This window comes from Leptosomus discolor, chromosome 19 (genome assembly GCF_034619465.1).
Source record: "Leptosomus discolor isolate bLepDis1 chromosome 19, bLepDis1.hap2, whole genome shotgun sequence".
Lineage (NCBI taxonomy): Eukaryota > Metazoa > Chordata > Aves > Leptosomiformes > Leptosomidae > Leptosomus > Leptosomus discolor.
Genome location: NC_141409.1, coordinates 7,696,989 through 7,717,323, shown reverse-complemented (window position 1 = coordinate 7,717,323; position 20,335 = coordinate 7,696,989). Strand labels below are relative to the sequence as shown.

The following is a 20,335-nucleotide window of genomic DNA, read 5'->3' as shown; positions in this document are numbered from 1 at the left end:
AAATCACAACGTTTCCTTTGAATTCAGATGGTTTTGGCTTAGTCCTGGGGATATTCAGCATCAGAAAACCAGGGTGAGGGGAGCAAAGCAACATTACCATCACCCTTAGAGAAAAAAAAAAAAAAAAGGTGAGGATCAGGGATGACTTAAGAATCAAGTTAAAAAAATAACAAAACCATTATTTCTGGTATAAAACTGTTTACGAACACTATGGTTGTTCAGCAGATAATCTCCTGCAAGTGTAAAGCCCAGGCACTTACATTATTTTCAGCTTTACACTTCTGGTAGGTGGACCCTCTCCCACCATCCTGTCATCCGACGTATCAATACAGTATTCAATAGTTTAAAAAAAAATTTAAAAACTCCAAACACATGATCTCCCCAATGCAGAAACAGAATGAACAAAGCAGCATGAAAAGGAAAAGACCTTTTGTTATCATGCTCAACAAAAACCACTGAAAGGTTTTAAGAGCTGAAACCATCAGGACCTTACAGGATGAAAAGGACCTTTTCCATCAGATGCAAAACCATCTGGTTTGGGGGCACAGTTTATGGTGTAACGCCCACCTCCAACATCAACCCGGTATTGCTGATACCCTACGCTTAGGACATTCGCCACCATCATTTTACCATCTCATGCTGCCAAGAAAAGAGGAATACATCTCCTGACAGTGACCCTGAAACGCCAACCTATTTTTTAAATAACATATGGCTTTAAAATAGGGCTCCTTTTGTGCTTAAAAGCAGAGGTGTGAGGAGAGCATTGTCCTCATGGAGAAGAACGAGAGCGGCTGGGGGAGCCCAGCAAGGCACTTTCTCCAAAAACGTTGGCATAGGAAGACTTGAGGAACTGGACATAGTTTTGCATGCTGCGGTTGGTGCTCTCCGACTGCTCCAACCGATCCTTTAAATCCTGCAGACGGCTTTCGTACCGGCGCTCTGCCTGCCCAAAGAAGCACAAAACACAGGCTGAAATACAGTGACATTCAACATATTCACATTAAACATGAGCTGCTCCCCAAGAGTGCTGAGGACAGCAAGAATAAGCACAGCAGTAGATGACATTACCATAGATGGTGCTATGATATTTGTAATTTGTTCTGCTCATTTTCAGCTCCATTCAGCAACCCGCTGATAAAACCAGGAGACAACGTGGCTAATCAGTTGGGCTTTTAAAACCAATTAGCCATAGTTACGGGGAATTAAACACACTCGTTTTTGAAAAGCAACTTGTCCTGATCCATGTGCCAACCTAATTCCAAGTAAAACTCAAGTAAACAAGCAGGGTAAATAGGACATTATGAAAGATTCCACTTCTTTCTTCTAGAAGAAATCCTTTCCTCTAGATGAGAAATCGCATCCCCTCTCAGACAACAAAGCACAGTATATGAAGTTGAAATCTGTCCATGATACCTGGTATGAATCTCATTTGAACACAAGAAAGGTCTGATTCTTTTCCACACACACGTAAGTTTAGAGCAAGTTCCTTCAGACCATTGCTATAATCAGATCATTGCTGTAAGGAACAAGCAAAGGAGAGTCCAGGCTCCTGAATCAGCGACATAACTGACACGCCATATGGCGCACGTGTCATGGACACACAGAAGAGCAGGTCACATTCAGGCACAGCCCTGCATGACTTTTGCAGCATGTCCATAGGACCTTGGTTTATGGACGCCTGTTGCTGCCAGGATACCACTAGCCCAGCAAGAGTGCCCCTTGCAAGGCACTCACATCGTCTTTGCTCTGACGCAATTGGCTCAGCTCTGTTTTATTCCGACTCAGCTGGGTCTCCAAATCCAACATCTTGGACTGGGCTGCCCTCTCTCTAGATGTTGCTCGTTCTCGAGTTTGTTCCACCTACGTGTAACATCAGAACAACAACTTTGTTAAAGGATTGTCTATGGCAGCGTGGTTTTTCCCTAACCCATTGCCCACAAAAGCCCTATAAAGTTTCATTGGACACATCATACAGAAGCAGCAGCTCATCTCGTGCTTTCTTCTGTCGCAAGCGGGAGGCGGAGTTCAGTTTCTCACTGGTTTAAGTGCTGACAAACAGTACCAGCACTTTATTATTGGTATTTCACTGAACATGATGATTTTCATAACACTGCCACAGGCTGAGGAGGTATTTTCAGCATTCTCACTGTTCCCCTTTTACACTTAGCGAGAATTCACAAACACAAGGAATTACTTACTTGTCTTTTGGCATCCTCAATGGCCATCTCCAACTGACGTGCCAAGGAGCTGCACTCACGGGTCTTCTCCTCTAACCGCAGCTGACACTGGTGGATCGACTCCTCTCGTTTAGCTATGACCTGAAGGAATTCTATATTCTGGGCACTCGTTGTTTCTAGTTTTCTAGGTTAAGACAATAAGGGAAGGAAACCTATTCATTTCACGTGGAGTGTGTTTCAGTCTGCCTTTTTGTCAGGTCCTGACTGGTCTGGGAATAGATTTTATTCCCCCTTGAAAGGCAAAAGCTCCAAGAAATGCTTCTCCACTTCTCAAATAAAAATTTGAAAGATTGAAGAACACACAAAGTACCCACACACCTGTGTTTTCCCAAACATTGTCCCTAAAAGAAATTTATAAACATGGGTAAAAATACTGTAATATGTAGTAACCTCAAAATTGTCAGGCTAGACTGGACAAGGAGCTGGTTTATCTGCTGTGTAAGCCATCAATCCCTTCTAACAACATCCATAACAGGTGCTGCAAAACCATAAAACTCTGTCTCCAGTGGACAGCTACTGATCAGAGATCCTTGTGGGATAATCAAACACACAGAATCCTGGAGGCACGTGGGGTACTGGGACAAGACTGAAGCTGTTTCAATCCCTCAGGGAAAAAAATAAAAAAAAAAAAAAAAGAGGACAGAAATGGAAGGTTAAAAGCCAGAGAGCCTAATATTTCTAACCTTTCTAGCTCGTCCACCTTCAAGGTGAGCTGCTTTTTCTCCTCCTGGGCAGACTGATACCTCTCTCTTGTCATCTCCATTTTGTCCCCCTGGAGCTCAATCTAAAAATTACAGTACGTAATTACTTTACACAGTGGTCACTACACACACACACACGAGCAGCCACCTAAAACAGACGCAGCTCTCCAGAAGGAAACATGCTCAATTCACAGTTTCTGGAGAGACCCAGAAAAGGAACAGTGGATAGAAAAGCAAAGCACTAAACACCCATTTTGCTTGTGCTTGCAGTTAAGGTTTGGAAAGGTATCAGAAAATTCTTCCGTATCGCAAACGAAAAGCCAGGTCTGTACACACTTGCATGCAGAGCAGCCACCTGTAAGCACAGCGAAGCACACACATTAAAAGCAGCCCACAAAGGCACTACAGCCTGAAATACCAAGAAGGTTTATAATTCCAAGCAGATCAGTAAAGCAGTCAGACTGCAAGATCATTTGCTGTGTCCCGAGGCATGGCTGTAGAAGATATGCCTGTCTATGATTGTCCTGCAGTACCTACGCAGTCCTTCTGGGGACAAAAAACAGGGACTGGGAAAACAACCCGAAATCAGGGCGAGAAAATCAGGTTGGGACAGCACTGTCAGCAGCAAGCACAGGAGGGGAAGCTGACAAGGTGACGGAAGTAACAGAAGCGAGTGTTGGCATTAGCAAGTGTCGACACTGCTGCTATTCAAGTCCCAGTAAGGTTCTGCACCAAGGGATGAGAAACCTTTCAAACAGCACAGAATGCTACTAGCCACGCCGCTAACTTCTTGCGCAAAGACAGAGCACACACACCTTTATTTTGCAGTGCACGTTTAGTCTTTTCAAAGAGAGAAGAGAACACAGATGAAGTTTGAACCTTCCTGCGATTAGAAATTCATCTTGGTCTCAGACTCGCGATTGCAGTGCTGCAGGTGCTTTCTGCCAGTCCCTTACCCGCTGACGAAGATCTGCAATCGTGACAGACAGGTCCACATTCTTCTTCTCGTAGCTCTGAAGCTGGTCCTGACACTCTGCTAGCTGGGTGTCGGTGATCTTCAGGATCTCAGGCAGCTTTTCCAGTTCAGCAAGCTGGCTCTCAAACTGCTTACGCTCCTACAGTCAAAGAAGAGAACATGTTCATAAGGTGAAGACGAAAAGGTTTCTCAACTTCAGTGAAGCTTTGCTAGTCTGCAACAATGACGACACTGTTGGAGTTCAAAGCCTAAGGTCTTTTACTCCAAAAGGCTTAGGACTTGGCATTCCCTATGGATGGAGTGAGAATGAGTGAACATTTTGGATCCTGGGCTTCAATTTTGCTAAAATCTTGCCTTTTTTTTTTTTTTTGGAGGACAGCTGTTTTCCACATCAGAAAATGGTGTAACCTAGATAGTCCACTGTTCTAAACCTCTATTTCTGCAGCAAAGGACACACTAAGCAATATAAACACCTCTGAAGAATGCCATATAGACAAAAAGAATTTGCTAAATGTCCAATAAATTCTGCAGAATGAACAAGCCCTGAGAAAAACTAATGGAAAAGACAAACACAGATAACCCTTTTATTTCCTATTCACAGCCATTTTTCACTACATTCAGAACATCAGGATCCATGAATGTCTACACCATATCAGTCTTTAGAGGAATAGTTACCAGCTCAATCACCTTGTTCATTTCATCCTTTAGTGTCTTGTTCTCTGTATCACACTTCTCCAGTTTTGCTGCCATATCATCTGCTTCCATTCGGGTCTTCAACAACTGGACATACAAAAAACCCCACATACTTCATCTGTTATATACAGTTTTCAGCAAATGTGCAATGACTTCGAGTAACTAAAACTGCTCGAGGATCAGCAACAAGTTTCTTGCCACACTAACCACCACCCCAGAACTGTATTTGGAAGTTCACTTTCTGCTTCTGCCACCTGGATAATTTGGACTCTCCCCTCTTGTCTTATCTTCCTACTACCACAATACCCAAAAAACAGCCAGAGAACAGTACTTGCCACACTAAAAGGCAGAAGAAAGCATCTCACTATTTTCTTTTACCTTATGAAAAAGAGCAGGGAAAAACAAAATAATCAAAACCAGTCTTTTGTTTTCTATTAATCAAGACCTCTGCTGTTGGAGTCAGTTCTTCCTAATGACCAAGTTATCAGCCCAGAGTGAGAAAGGCAAGTCTTCCACACTTCGGCATACGGCACAGAGCAATCTGCATGCTGCCATTTGAGAAAAAGCCGAGCTAATAGGGACAAAAGAACCAAAACCATACGAAACCGCAACAGCCTCCAAGAGCAAACAGAGGGTTAAGGTGTTATGGAATAAGCCACAACAGTGAAGGGAGGAAACATGTTTGTGCAAAGGCTGAAGGATTTAATAAGATGCCTACCTGTGACTTGTAGGTTTCAATCAACCCTTCATAGTTCCTGACAGAGCTCTTGAGCTGCTGCACTTCCATCTGTGCTTGGTTCAGCTTTTCCTCCATTGGGACCATACTAGCCTGAAAAAAAGAAAACATCTTCCACTGAGCGCTTGGAAGTAACTGCCAGCCGTCTAACACTGCCTCCACCAAGCAAAAAGACTTTTATCAGTGTAAGCTGGCAAAACTTTCCAGACTCCAGTGGATCACCAAATTTACACCAGCAGAGCACAGAGGTTTGGGATGGATGTGCAATCTTCCCATTTGCCCGAGTGAGCTGTGCTACTTGGACTAGGGCCACTCCTAATTTGGATCAATGCCTAGCTTTCCAAGAAGAAAATTAGGTAGGTCACCTACAAGATCATAGTGGTAAGAGATGACAGGAGAAATATGCCAGCCATTTTTTTTTATTCTGGAGATTACCATTCTCTCTGCATGAGCTACAGTTGTTTGTTCTCTGGCCAGCAGCACGAAGCTGTAAGAAGATGTAAGATCCCAGCCAGAGGAAACAGTACTTGGATTGGAGATACTCCCAGCCAAAACGTGGAAGAAACCTAGTCCTCCCAGAACGTTCGCTTCCTTTCTTTATGCCTCTTCCTAATACACTTGCCTTACTATACTCAGGTTACAGTAAAACTGGTTTGAAACTAAATGGCAGCAATGGGTGCAATTCAACTCTGTCCTCAGAGGCCAAGCAACTTGTTATAATTTCTCCTTCTCTCACCTAGCATGTCAGGTTCAAACCCCTGGAATAACTGACCTTTAGCCTTTCATTCTCCATTTTGAAAGAAGTGGTCTCTGTAGTCTGTCGATGCAATCTATCCACCAAAGCTTCTCTGTCCTCCCGCATCCTGTCCTCCAGGGTTGTCTGCTCTTCCAGCAAGTCTGCAACACGACTACCACACAGAAAGAAAATTAATCCTTAAGTGACAAGAAAGAACAAGACTCCTAACCCTTGAAGATTAGCTTCAGAAACAGGGCTTTTCCCCGTCTTTCATCCTCCTCCTCCAGTCAGGTATGCACACCTATCTGTTACACTGTTCTACTACCTCATTCTTCTACGCCTGCTGGAAATTAACTTGAGTTGTTCCCTAGGAGCTCAAATGCATTGCCTCCAAGACACACAGGATAAAGAGGTGCCTCTCTCTTGTCTTGTACCTGCCTATTTTGTCCTGCAGCAACAACTCTACTGCAGTGATACTAACACATTTATTTACTTTCACAAGAAAATTGGCACAAACTATACTGCCTACCTCTTGTAATCCCTTCCACTTAAGCATCTCAGACAGATCTCAAAAGAAAGATAAACTTCATTCTTTGAAAGCATTACAAAATGGCAAAGGAACAGAGAGATTTAAGCATCAGCAAACCCTTAAAAAGCCTGCCTTTGCTGTGTCAAGTCAGCAGCAGAAGCCACATCTCTCTCTCTCTCCCCACCCCAAACCTTGCTCTAGCCCTTAGGCAGTGCTGGTTTTGTTTGGATATTTACAGGCAATCCAATTGCATTATTCACTTTAATGAAATTATTCCATTAAAATCAATTAAATTATCATTGAACTTAGAACTCATCCCCACCCATGCTTATTTCTCCACACTAATTTTATTTAACCTGTTCAGCGTAACAATTTCCAGTTCGAGGTCACTCTTGTCCTTTACTACTTTGTTGTAGCGGCTCCTCCAGGACTCCACAGTAGATAGTGCCTCCGCAACGTAACTGTCCTATCAAACAAAAGAAATACCCGCGAGAAAGAGCAAGGGTGACAAAAACGTCACTGGACATGGGACATGCAGACAACACGCAGAGATGCTGATACAGTACAGCATGATACCTGCAGAGACTTCACTAAGACTTTTAAAATACTGAGGACAAGTATTTATTTTTATGCTTCCTGATCCTTCAGAGAGAGGTGTCCTCCAACACTACTGTCAGCCAACAGACATAACAGCAGCGAAAGAAGAATCCTCTTTGAAGGCAGATGAACTATCATAAATGCAAAGCATGGTTAAGATTCTACTGCTGGCTCTGGTCCCTGGAATTCTAAAAACAATGGAGAAAAAAAATAACAAATTAGTGTGAAATCCACGTTCCCTTCTAATTTGTTTTAGACCTAACTTTTCTACTTTTTCTTGATGTCCTCCAGTCATTTTTCAATAGGAAATTCCAGTACATCTCTAGGTCTTTGCACTTTTCTGCTCTGACTAGCAGTTTCTTGATTAGCAACCAATCCCATTCAGAATTTTCAGCCAAAACTACAAGGCTTTATTTTATTGGCTTCTGTCAACCCTTAGATGGTTCTAAAGAACCAGGTGAAAAAAATCAGATCTGCTAGTTTAGTATGATCTAAGTTCTTGCACGTCCTAAGTTAAGGACATGCAGCGAATACAGTGACATCTGAGAAAACTGGATTTGTTCTAAACTTAGCATAAATGGGCCAAGGCATCACGACAGAAATAAATCTCATTAGTGGAAAGCAGGTCTCCCCAGGGCTGCTACCCGAAGTCAAAGATTTAGATACATGATCTGAAACGAGGCCTCTCCTCCTGTTATCAGGTACCTTTTCTGCTAGCTGGACAGTCAGTTGCTCTGTATACTGCTCACTCCGCTCTGCCCGCTCTTTCTGTGCGCGGACGGCTTTCTTCAGGGCCTCTTTATCGTGGTCTGCCTTCTGCCTTAGCTCTTTCAGTTGCTCCATGACATGTTCCACCTCTGCCTTATGCTGAGCTTCACTGCGCTCCAGGTTCTGCAGCAGAGGAAGAAAACACACCACGTGGAATAACGCCCTTATACCTGCACACCCAAAGCAGCAACTGATTTCCTAGAAACAGTGGAGAGACCCGGGCACAAACCCCAGCCTCCAGCCTAGAGGTACCTGCAGTCACGTTTCACCTACACAATCCTGTCCTAATGCTGACAGACACATCAGCATGACATGTCTTCCTTTCCTTCCAAGAGCCTTCCTTTCTTCTTTCAGAAGCTGCTCTCTAGAATACTGATTTCCTCTCCTGGCCGAGATAAATACTGGTCTACCAGTCTTTTGACCTACCCGAGAACATTCTCTTCATTAACTGAAATGCTCACATACAATAAAGTTGCTTTATGCAGCTATATAGCTTAACAGAATTAAAGCTCTTCTAAACTGTTAACATACATTTGTTCATCACAGCATCAACAGATAATGTTAAACATAAGACTTTGAACAAGGTAAACCAGGGGAACTCTCTCCTCCTCATTAATGCTGTAGAAAGCACGCATGAGTATGACCAAATACAGGAACCCATGGCAGAGCGGTTTTCCCAGAAAGCAAATTAAATAGTTTACAATCTGTCTTGATGCTTGACTCAACCAAAGCCATCTTTTAAATAATTATGTAGTAATTAACTTAGAAAAGAGTCCCACTAATTAATGCACAAAGACTTAAGGCTATGCTTTTGCCTCATGCATCAACAGTGAAAAGATTTTTCTCTTTGTACTTCATCCTGTACATTAGCGGCATAAACGTCACCAGCCAGTATTCCAGGCTACCAGACACAGCAGACTAGTTGGCGAGTGCTGCTTCCCTTGTCAGTCAATCCAGTTGGTGAAGGTAAACGAAGAGACAATCCCCAGGGAGCGCTGCAAACATACCCGGATCTGTACAGTCAGGCGGTTGTTCTCAGCTTCTTTGTTTCTCAGCTGCGCTTGCAAACGGCCTCTCACAGCCTCCATCGATTTGGAGAACTCGCATGCTGTCTTGGCCTGCTCCTAAATAAGCAGCAACAAGACACACAGCTTTTTCCTCAACAAGCTGAAAGAAGGAACGCTTTATATTATGTAACAGTGTCAGATTTCTTCAGTGAATGATCTCCAGCCACCTCCACTTTCCTCAGATGGACCCTCACAGCTCTTCTACTCCACAAAATGGGGAACAAACGAGTAGCCATTTATTTTACATCAGATGTGAACAACTGCCCTGAAAGATTTCGTTTAGAGCAAAACATCCTTCATGTCTAATCGCTTCCAGTACATTCCCCTTTTACTTCCTAAGCAGAGGAACAGACTGTAATTTGACATCAGGAGCCAACAGGACCTTAAACAGAAAGGCAATTCAGTGACAAGCCTGAGCAAAGAGAACACTACCTATTCATCCTTGTGACGGGTGTCTTAGTAGCAGAATATGGAATCCACAACTGTGAGGGAATTAGTAGCTGTCTGTCTAGTTTTATAAGCAAACCAGTCATCTGATCCCTTAAAAAGCAATTGTCTGCAAACACACACCCATATTTTGGACTACCTGTGGGTCTACAGAACTGGAAGGTGGAACACGGAGGGAAAACAGAAACAGGAATCTACCTTTTCTGCCTGTATCTGAATGGTAAGATCGTCCACTTCTTTTTCTTTCTCCTGAAGCCTCATCTGAAGTTGCTGGGAAAACAAACACCACTCAGTTAAGTAACAAACACATTTAGGTTGACAGGTAGAGGGAAAGAGGTGTAACTGCCTCCCTCCTGAGACCCTCTGATTCATGACACTCTCTGGTAGCCACAGCAACAGCATCCTCGGCCCCAGAAAAACAGGCTGCATTTTCCTCAAGCAGAAAGCAAAAGGGATGCTCGTACATTTGTGTAACAGGGCATAGGATACCCAGTCAAGAACGAGGACCTGACAGGACTATATACTCCACAGACAAAAAAGAGCATTACCTATGTCTCACAGCAAGTTTTATAACTCCTGGCAATGTAAGAACTCTTTTCTCAGTTTACAGATAAGGAAATGAATAAAAACTGCCACCAAGTCACTCCCTCATTCAGTGACAGAAGCAGGCACACAAAGCTTACCCTCTTTGTGCTTTTCTGTCTCTAAAGATAACATGATCGACATACAGGAACAATAAGATGATTTCCAAACTGAAGAATTCTATCCTGACCATCAGGGGTATTTTGGCAGTAGATTTTTTTCTTCTCTCCCACCCTCAGTTTTCGCTTTAAGGAAACTTGCCGTACAGTTCTTGCTTTGCACATTCAGTACCATAAGAAAAGGTAAGCAGAGTAATTTGTGCTTAAACATAATAAGAACAGGCTTAAGTTCTCCTTTATAGCTGAATCCTGTAAATCCTAACGGTGGTCTTATACGTAGGTCTCAGTTGTGCTATCCTCATCCTAAGCCCCCATATTTCAAAGGCTAGGAAAATCTATTCACTTTGAGACGTAGGTTGTTAACCAGGGGAGCGATGTAGTGGCTCTGATTACCACAAAAGCCCAAATATTTTTAATTGGTCTAAAAGGCATTAGTGTAAGACTTGATGGCTGAACACAAGACAAAGAAGAGTTTGTCATTTTAGATCTCCCTGCTTTATTGTTAAAAAAAAAAAAAAGACTGGTTTGCTTACCATTTTCTCTGCATCTGAGTCAGCCAGCCTTTTCAGCAGTGCTCCTTGCTGCTCCATTATCTTCTGAGCATCCTTCTACAAAGGAAATATGTGAGAAAAATTGTCAACTAAAAAGTCAATTTCATACAGCTTCTTTAAACAGAACTGGGCAAATCTACCATTTCCTCCCAGTTGCAGCAGCAATTCTCAGAAGACACCCAGGAGCCTGAAATTTTCTAAATATTTCACGTATCATCACCCATCTCAGAAAGCTTTTCCACTTCTCAGTCAAAGATCATAATAAAAAGCAGGATGGCAATTTAAGATCTTGGCAACCTCTCTTGCTACTCAGGGAAAGTCATGTGGAAGAACTCAGTCCTTTTATCCAGGCTCACTGGTGGCTGAAAGACCTGTTAGGATCAGCCTGCTTTTGTTCAAATGGAATATAAACTACAGGAGGAACAGCAATTTCATTTCTGTATTGCTCTTACAAGCAGTTTAGAATTGTTCCGTACAAGCAGTACAGAACTGTTTACAATTCCTCTGTTATTGCTCTTGCAACCTACAGAAACAAAGCTCTGAACATCCTTAGGCTCCCATTAGCTAAGGCTACATCTAGTCCTCAGACTTCAGCCAATGCAGCTGCAGCAGGAACATTTCAGGCTAGCATGAGCAGCAGGTACAGCTGTATCCAGACGAGAAAGAGCTGGCAACACAGCAGTGCCTGTACCTTTTAACACAGTCAAAGACTTAGATGGTTTAACATCCTCACAGCAGATAAATCAGTCTTACTTTATGAGGTACACAGGGATAAAAAACCCAAACTATCTATCTTTTATGACACAGTCAACAGCAGGGTTGGGAGGAAAAAAAAAAAAAAGAGGAGTTAAAAGCTCTCAAACTCCATTTCAGTGCACAAGCCAACACAGCCTCCTGCAATCATCCAAGTACAAGCACACAGCCCTGCCCACCTCCCGGTTGTGCTGCTCTCTGAGAAGTTCTCGCAGTGTCCGGTTGGTTTCTTCAAAGGTGCTCAATTTCTGGAGCAGAAGCTCTTTTTGTCTTGTCAGTGTGTTAATGTCTGAGCTGCTCATGTGTTTCTCCTAGAGGAAGACCAAAAAACAACAACAACAAAAGAATTGTTCACATGGAATTACTGTACGAAGCCGATACACGCATGAGCAGCGCGATAGTCAGCACCACGTGGGCAGAAGGTGACTGGACGCTGCAAGTAAATACCCACTTCCAAACACAACTAGCAAACACCCTAAAGCATGTTAAACCCCTCCACTTCTCCTTACATTTTTCTCGATCAGCAACTGTGACGTTACATTTTTAAGACACTCACGTAACAGGACAACACAGCAAAGGCAAGAACAAAAAAGAAGAAGACCTACAATGTTGAGTCTCCCGATTGTATTTTTGAGGGCATGAATCTGCCTGGCTGCTGCTGCTCCATCCCTTTCTGCCTCGCTCAGCTTGGACATCAAACACTCTTTCTCACGCTGTAAGTACTTTTTCTGTAGCCTGCAATGAGAATTCAGCCATTAGAAGAACAAGCAGCTTTGCCAGCTGTAACCAGTCACTATTGATGCGCAGTTGATTGGGTCAAAATTCATAAAACCCCTCGAATCAGAGGATAAAAGCTCTAAACCAACACTGCTTAAGAATTACCCTCTTTCAGTGTGGAAACTGTTCTGACAGAAGCCAGTAAGCAGACACCAGGAGCCTGCTAGGACCACAGCTACGAAAGAGGAATTTAGAGGGTATACATTGGGCTTATACCAAAGCCTGCACACACTATTAAACCCAAAACACAATGCTGTGCTTCTCCTGGGCACTTAGCCACATCAGAAATAAGACTCCAAATGGCTGAATATGAAACAGGAAAGCCTACCAAGATTTATAACTCAAAGTTTTTAGCCATGGCTCTTAATCTCAGAAGCATTCAAAGTTTTCTGGAAAAAGGAATACATGGTATTAACTTCCAAGTGATCTTTTTTAAGGAAAAAAATAAACTAACTCTTTTAAAACACTAGTGTCCCCCTGGAGACACAAACTTCCCCAATTCTTTAGATACGAGGCAGATCAAAAACACATCAGACTTGGAGACCTTCAGGGTCACTAAGAAAAAAAAAAAAAAATCATGATTCAGTCCTCTTTGGGGCTGTCACTCTTGTCTCAGTATGATTGTCACAAAGGCCAAAAATTCTCCTTTAGTTTTCAGCTCCATGTTTATTCATTTGTTGTTCTCACAATTCAAACAGAATCTCTTAACCTTCAAAATATTAACTGCAGAGCTAGGCTGACCCTCCAGTGGGCCACACGAGCCAACTGCTCTCAGGTTCCTCTCAGAGTCGTTTTTTTCCACTCCAATAATCATGCTAGAGCCCTTCTCTGCAGCTATTGCCATCCGAATTCCCCCTTCCGAAAGGTGACCAGAAATCCAAGAAGATCGGTTCTTCAGCAGGGTACACACTACAACCTCAAATAATATTAGCCATAAAGGAGGTAGGTGCCCTGGAAATACCACTACTTGCAGTAACAACGGAGAACTGGAGCTTTCTTACACAGTCAGATCCTTCTCTTCCTTTATGCGCTCAATATTGCGCCTGAGCAGCGTATTCTCGTGTTCCGTTTCCACCAGCTCTTGCGTGACCTCATTCAGTTCCTTCTGCTCCTCAAGGAGACGCTTTGTCATTTGCTGCTGTTCCTCCTTTTTCTGCAGCTTGGTCTGATGGAGATATTTAAATAGAACTGAAGACAAACCAGGTGCTTTTAAAGGGATACACAGAATCCACATCTCAAACCAGTGAACTAGCTGCTCAGCCGCACCAAGCAACGAAGGACCATGTTCTGTTTTGTTTTTTTCCTAGATAATTCCAGGCTGTTCCCACCCACAAAGGGCATCATTCACTTCTTATTGCCTGGAAATGCCTCTCATCCCACAAACACAGGGCGACACAAGCATCCTAGCTCTAAGTCCAAAAATTGTCATCAGCCGCGAGACATGTGCCAGACCTCAAACGTGGCAGGAAAGCGCTGGTAGCGGTTCACATGCTGGAGATGGCTCCCATTGCTCCACTATTGCTTTGGGAGACCCAGGGAACTGGGTGAAATCAACCTAAATAGTCCCTGGTATTTTGTTTCCATCTACCTGTTCTGGATTACTCAGCAGGTTGTGTGGCAGCTCAGTGTCACTGCTGGTAGCGTGACTGGAGTTGTGTACAGACTACTCAAGAGCTGAATAGGGCTCAGGAGTTGACTACTGCTCCTCAGGAATGACATGAGCATCCCATTAGGCAGTTAAGAGCACTACAAACAGTTGAAGATGTGCAAGAAGAGAGAACATAGAAGGGGGTGAATTACTGAATCAGACTTGATTCTTTTGGCAGCAAAAAAGGTCACTGGAGATTCCCTGGCTTGTACAGAATTAAAGCTAACACAATTAATGTGATCTTACACCATGGTATTAGTTAAGCGACACCATCATCTAGACTTAACTTATTAAAAGCACCAAAACGGATTCTTTGTTTTACAATCATGCAAGTAATTCCATTAAATTCTGTAGCATAAACAGAATGGAAAACACATAAGACTACTTGACTCAAACCATATTCTTGTTCGCTGCTTTGAACTTTACGTAGTTTTGAGTAAAATAATAATAGTACAAGATCTGCTACCCACACTGTTAACTCTAAGTTCAAAACGCAGTTTGTCCCTAAGATAAAGCAACTTATGAAATCTGGAAACAATTCCTACCCATCTGTTAAATGGTGTCGAGTACGGAAGAAGCTATTTATCTGGAAAACACATCATCACTGGGATGTACATTTTGAAACAGAATCAGAAGAAACAATCTTGTTGAGTAAGTGGATTCTTTGACAATAAAACATCATCCTACTGTATTTCTCATCTCCTGGAAGGACCAGTTTTCAGATTTGGGCCTTGGGCAGAAGACAGATTATTTGGAAACTGAAGCACAGCAATACTGTATGAAATGGATAATGTTTTAAAACGTGTCATAGTAGGGCTTAGTGAATTTCTCCCTAGGATAGTTCAGCTCTCCTAAACAACTCTGATTTTTGCTTTTTCAAGCAAGCTAACCAGAGGCCTGGGTAATCTGCCATTGCAACAAGACTGGACTCCAGTCTCCAGTTGCCAAACGATCAGCTACAAAGCCTGAGTCAGCAGGTCTTCACACTATCTCCTCACCTCATTCGTCAGTGTTCCCAACACATTCATCAGGCTATCGATCTTCTTTTCATATGCATTCATTTTGCAGCAAACAGCATCCTCCTCATCTGTAGAGAGGTCACTCAGGCGCGTTACTGACAGCATTTTTTCTGAATCTGGAGGCGTAATTTCTAAGCGATGAGTTGGTCCCTGGTAGAAAAGCAATAAAGGGCAGGATTTTTTGGTATAAAGTTATAAACAGTATTCTAACTCTAACTCTGCCAAAACCAGAGACCAGGTCACATCACTGTAATAAGGCTAGTAAGGAAAAAACCATTTGTAAACAGCTCTCTCATTTCCATCAGGGAAGGATAAGAATGAAGAAAGACTAGAACAGAAAAAGAAAAAAAATAACGACAGTTCAAATTCTCATCTAAGAAGAGCCAGGAATACAAACGGTGAAACTATCAACCCATGAGAAAGAAATTATCACACAATACCACACAAATGCTCCATGCTGCGGAAGAGACTGAGAACAGCAGCCCCTCGCTGTGCCTCCAGATGAGATCTTGAAGGGGACTAGTAAAACTACAAAAACCAAAGAAATTTGCTTGGCTTCTAGGGGCAGAAAGGCATGATACTGCCATAAGCTGCTGATTAACTTCCAATTTTTCTATATTAAAAAGTGAAAAAAATTTAGAGAAGACACTTAAAATAGATGGCAGGCAACAGTAGTCTTCTTTCAGATCAGCCCGTTTCCCTCACCATGCCTCTGCTTTCTTCAACCTCAGATAAACCTGAAAGGTTGTTTTAAAGAGGGAATCAGCCGTACCTCCCATTTGTGGGTGGACTCCCGGACAGATGTTTTGCCTGGGGGCATCCAGGGGGCCTTAGCTTTTGCGCGGACAGCTCGGCACATGTTCATGGTATCCCCTTTGACTTTCTGTTTGTGCTTTTGCTAAAGAAAAAAATAAAACAAATCACAGACTTTTAAAGAACCATTTAAAATTTTTAGTGCTGCAAAGATAAATGAAAGATGATTCATACAAAAATAGTCAGTTTCACATGATACGTCAGATCAGACGAGCCAGCAGCCCTCAGAAGAGGCCAACGCCAGCCAGCACGGCAGGTGCAGCACACGCTGCTCTGCGGCACAGTGACTCCGTTACCTGGGATACCTGCACTTGTGATGTGATGAGAGCCTCACCCAGCAGGCCAGGGGTGGGAGACTGGGGCCGGGGGGAAGGAAGTCTCCTCTGTATGGAGATACACACAAAAACACCGCAACACAACCCGCTCACGTGAAGAAGGAACAACGTGGGAGATCCCTTCTCCGTGCCAGATTCATCTCACAAAAGAGCAGCTGTATCATTTGACAACAGCTTGACCAGAGGAAAAAAAGGCCAGGGCAGCGCGACTGGTTATGAAAAGCCCCTGAAGCATTTTCCCTGCTTTGCAGTCAGCTAGTAGATCCACGTTTATTTGGACTGAACTCGAGGTGCTCTAACTGAAGGAAAGGTAAAGTGGTTTTGCACAATTCTAACCTTAGAGAAAAAACATATATTCTAAATATTCCCTACAAGCAATTAATTAATAGGAGTCATTGATTTCACCATCAGGGCCTACCCCATTATGAGATTTGCCATTAGCCACGAACACAAAATTCACAGAGGACTTTGAACAGGATGTCTGCACATAAGGAAGAACGAGCCAGCACCTTCCATCACCTTTTGAGAACAACTTTACGTAAACATCCAACTACAAAAGAGGATATGAGATAGCTAGAAACTCAGCTGCAGTATTGCCTTCTGCCTACTGTGGACGAGGCTATGAAGAGATCCTCTTTGCTGCACAGCTTGGCAGACTGTGAAGGTGCTCAATGCCAGAAGATGGTTTGAATCCAGGTCGTTTTTTTTTCTAAACACATTTATTTTAATACAATCAAGATTGAATTTGAAATGCCTAGATATTACCTTTCCCCAAACCTTTCCTACAAAAATAGGGATGAAGACAAATAAAAACCATTATCAGGACACAAATCCAGGAAATAATAAAAGAGAAAAAAAAAAATCCCCCAAACCACATCACATCAGAAGCAACACTCCTCCCAATCACACACTTGAATATGACAAGTAACTATATATTCCATATCATACTTTAATGGCCTTAAACACAGAAGATGTGTTACTGAAAATTCACCATCGAACATGAATTCAAGCCTCACAGTTCTAATACAACGGTAAAACAGACCTTGAAGACTTTGAGGTGCTTTTAGGCCCGTTCACCTTCCTCCCCGTAGCCCTTGCAAACACCCAGCTACACGCTCCTACCTGGCATTTTGCAGGGGTGGTTTTCTGACCCTTTTTAATATGAACATGGACAGGGGTGTTTTCATCCACATGGACGTGCAAAGGGGGAGATGAGGAACGGTTCTTCATGGCTCTTCTCCCACAAATGGGAAAGGACAATACAATGAAAGGAAACCTGCGAATAAGGAAACTGGAAATAACACCACTTCCCCCTGCGCCAGAGTAACAACGGCCAGCTTTGGTTAAAGCTTGAGCTTTCTTTCGGTAGCATCTGCCATTTTGAATTGCACACTATTTTGCGGTAAAGCTAGGGTTAGTGCAAATAATTTATCCGATTCTGGTATTTTCTGCTCTTAACGTGATTATTAAAGACCAAATACCGTTGGATTGATAGTGGGTGTCTGTTAGAGTCACTGGAGTTCAAAGTCAGAGTAAGTGAGCAAATCAAGGGTTGAGTCACCAACACAATCTGATTATGAAGATAAATTTGAAGGGGGGAGAAAAGGAGCTTTGATTTAACAGTTTAGTTAAGAAAAACCAAGAGGAAACCATCAGATCCTTCCATCCCAGCACCCTGAGCCTGTAAACGCTTTCGCATGTGCTTAGCTTTAAGCGCGTCTTTGAAGTTAAACAAATGCTTAAAAGCTTTTGGATCACAGCATTTCTTCAATCTTCAGAAAAACACCCATAATCTTAACCAATATCTAATGCAACATGGATGAGCCAACAGACCCAAGGTTGAAGCTACCACTTTTGAGCTTGATGCTTCAGCTGAGGTAATGGTATAACGCAACTGTGAATCTTACGAAAATCCACCAGCAGCACTAATTAATTCTGGCAGAAAGGTTTTTGTCAGCCTAGGTAAAATTACTTACAGTTATTCTAAAGCCTTTAGCTCTTCTGGACAGCGTGCTTTGCGCAGAGACTGAAGTCACTTGATGGTTGAGAGGTGAGGGACACCTGATACAGAAATAATAAAATGACCACTAAGAGAAAAAAAGTGCCAATTTCTGAACATCCTCTTCATTTCGATTTAAGGAGACACGCAGGCTCAAACACAGCAAATGTATGAACGCAAACAACGAACGTTGGTGTCTCCTGGCTTCCTCTGACAAGCATGGGATGAGGGAAGGACAGAGACTGTAATTCCTTATATATTGATGATGAAAATTGGTTTAAACAATGGAGAAAGTTTTGTACAATTACACAATGGCTTTACCCCAACAGGTACAAACCTTCAAATTCTAACCGCAATTTTTAACAAGTTTCATAAGGAAACAAGGTTTGAACAGTTCCAGGGCACCTGCACATCCCCTCCCAAAGCCCATGCCCTCCCTAAATTCTGCCATCATCAACAAATTCTGTAAAACCTGACAGAAGAGTTGAGATTCTAGGTTTGTACAGTTCTGCAGGCTGAAGAGGTGCATCAAATTAGCGCTCACGCTGAAGGAAACCCAGCACCACACAGCCTTGTGCTGCAATGGGCTCACTGCCTGCCCAGCAGATAAGTGTGTACTGGTTGGCTGACCAGTAGCACACACAGAACTGGGAGTCAGCTCCAGCATGAGCAGCTTCTTGCCTGCTGGTACTTGGGGGACTTGAAGAAACGAGAGTGAGGGAGGAGGGATCCCTGAAGGACTAACGTCTGTTGGGGAGCGATGAAGCACCGGGTTGGAGCGGTGGTCTCTCAGGCTGTCAGCCAACCTGAGGGTAACACTCCTTCATCATTTGGGACGTAATAACAAGCGTTACAAGTGAAGTGTTGACTGTAAGGTGGTAGAGCAGGATTTTGCACACCACTTCTGCTAGACTAGAATTAAGATCACTTGTAGCTTATTGACTGTCAGCTTGCCCAGGTCCACGTAACAACCCGCTCTACATAAAACTAATCATACTGTATCTGTTTTTAAGCAGGACGTGTTTAAGACAACACACCCCTGTATATCACATCACATCAGATTTATGAAAACGACAGCGGGGAAGACACAGCAAACATCCCTTGGTCAGGAACGGGAAGCGACAGTTCCTGCAGGAACAGAATTCCCCAGCTTCCAGCGACGAACAACTCCAAACACCGCTGGGTGATTTAACCGTCTTCTTTCCAACGAAGGCTTAAGCTCTCCCCAAGCCCAAGGGTGCACCATCGGCTGCAGCTCCAGACTGGGAACTTACAGAGCTGGTGACTCACCAGAAGGGAGACTCAGCCGCCGTCACCCAGCTTGCCCCAGCGACAAGGCTTATTTCAGCAGTTTCAGGAACTTCTCCTGCCGCCTCTGGAGGCTTTTCAGAGCCTGTGGCCACCTCGGGCTGGCAGGGACCTCGCCTGGGGCCAGTCTCCTGCAGGCTCAGCTCCGAAGGCAGAGCAGGGTTTTACCCAGCTGGGGCTGGACAACCCTCGGGGGTGGCACCCCCCGCCCCCGCCCCGGTCCCGGTCCCAAGCACGTTTCCGTTATATATATTTCAAGTCGCCTGATAGTTCCCGCTTTCCCCCGCAGCGGGAAGGGCCTCCCCGAGGCAGGAGGCACTTCTCACTGCTGACACGGCGGGCAAGGCGCCGGAGGAATTATTCCCGGGGGCTCGGACATCCCCCGCGGCCACACGGCGGGGGGACCCCCGCCCCCTCCCCGGGACCCGGCCCCCTCACCATGAAGGGCCGCGCGGGGTCCGCAGCCGCTGCCGCCTCAGGAGGTCTTCGCCGGCGGCGGGAAGGCGGCGGGAGGCGCCGCCGCTGCCATGGAGACCCCGCAGCCGGGGCGGGAGGCTGCACCGGGGCCAGGAGCCGCCGCCGCACTTCCGGGGCCGCCGCCGCGCCGCCGCCCGCGGCTCCCCCATTGGACGATTCAAACCGGCCTCGTGACCCGGCCCCGCCGCCTGTCGCGTCACAAAGCCCCGCCCTACAATGGGCCCTGTCGCCATAGTGACGCGAAGCGGCCCGGAGGGGCCAGGCCCGGCGCCGCGCTCCCCGGGAAGCCCGGCCGCAAACCCCCGCCCCGGGGCTGGGTGACCGAGCGGGGCTGCCCCGGGGCGGCGGGAAGGCACCGAGGGGACACGCACGTAACGGGAGGCGGTGGTCCTCCAGCTCGGGTTCACACAAAGGGGCATTTAACCGATCACAAAGGGGTCCCACGCGCGTTCAAGATGTATTTTTTA

At 44.4% G+C, this 20,335-nt stretch overlaps 1 protein-coding gene across 2 annotated transcripts; it reads right to left on the bottom strand.

Annotated features, from left to right (window-relative positions):
• Positions 1-317: 317 nt before the first annotated feature.
• ODF2 (outer dense fiber of sperm tails 2) lies at positions 318-20,029 on the bottom strand. Of its 2 annotated transcripts, XM_086475579.1 has the most exons (20): positions 19,830-20,029; positions 18,061-18,145; positions 15,709-15,834; positions 14,916-15,086; positions 13,271-13,434; positions 12,098-12,227; positions 11,672-11,803; positions 10,722-10,796; positions 9,686-9,757; positions 8,981-9,097; positions 7,911-8,096; positions 6,965-7,074; positions 6,116-6,251; positions 5,326-5,436; positions 4,590-4,694; positions 3,895-4,053; positions 2,921-3,021; positions 2,199-2,361; positions 1,735-1,860; positions 318-943 (listed from the first exon to the last, which is right to left on the bottom strand). In XM_086475579.1, the coding sequence occupies exons 1-20, from the start codon at positions 20,015-20,017 to the stop codon at positions 770-772; spliced, it is 2,631 nt and encodes an 876-aa protein (XP_086331705.1). In that variant the 5' UTR covers positions 20,018-20,029; the 3' UTR covers positions 318-769. The 2 variants fall into 2 exon arrangements, with proteins under 2 accessions (XP_086331705.1, XP_086331706.1); XM_086475580.1 differs by lacking the exons at positions 18,061-18,145; positions 19,830-20,029 and adding an exon at positions 17,207-17,354.
• Between the last annotated feature and the right edge of the window lie 306 nt (positions 20,030-20,335).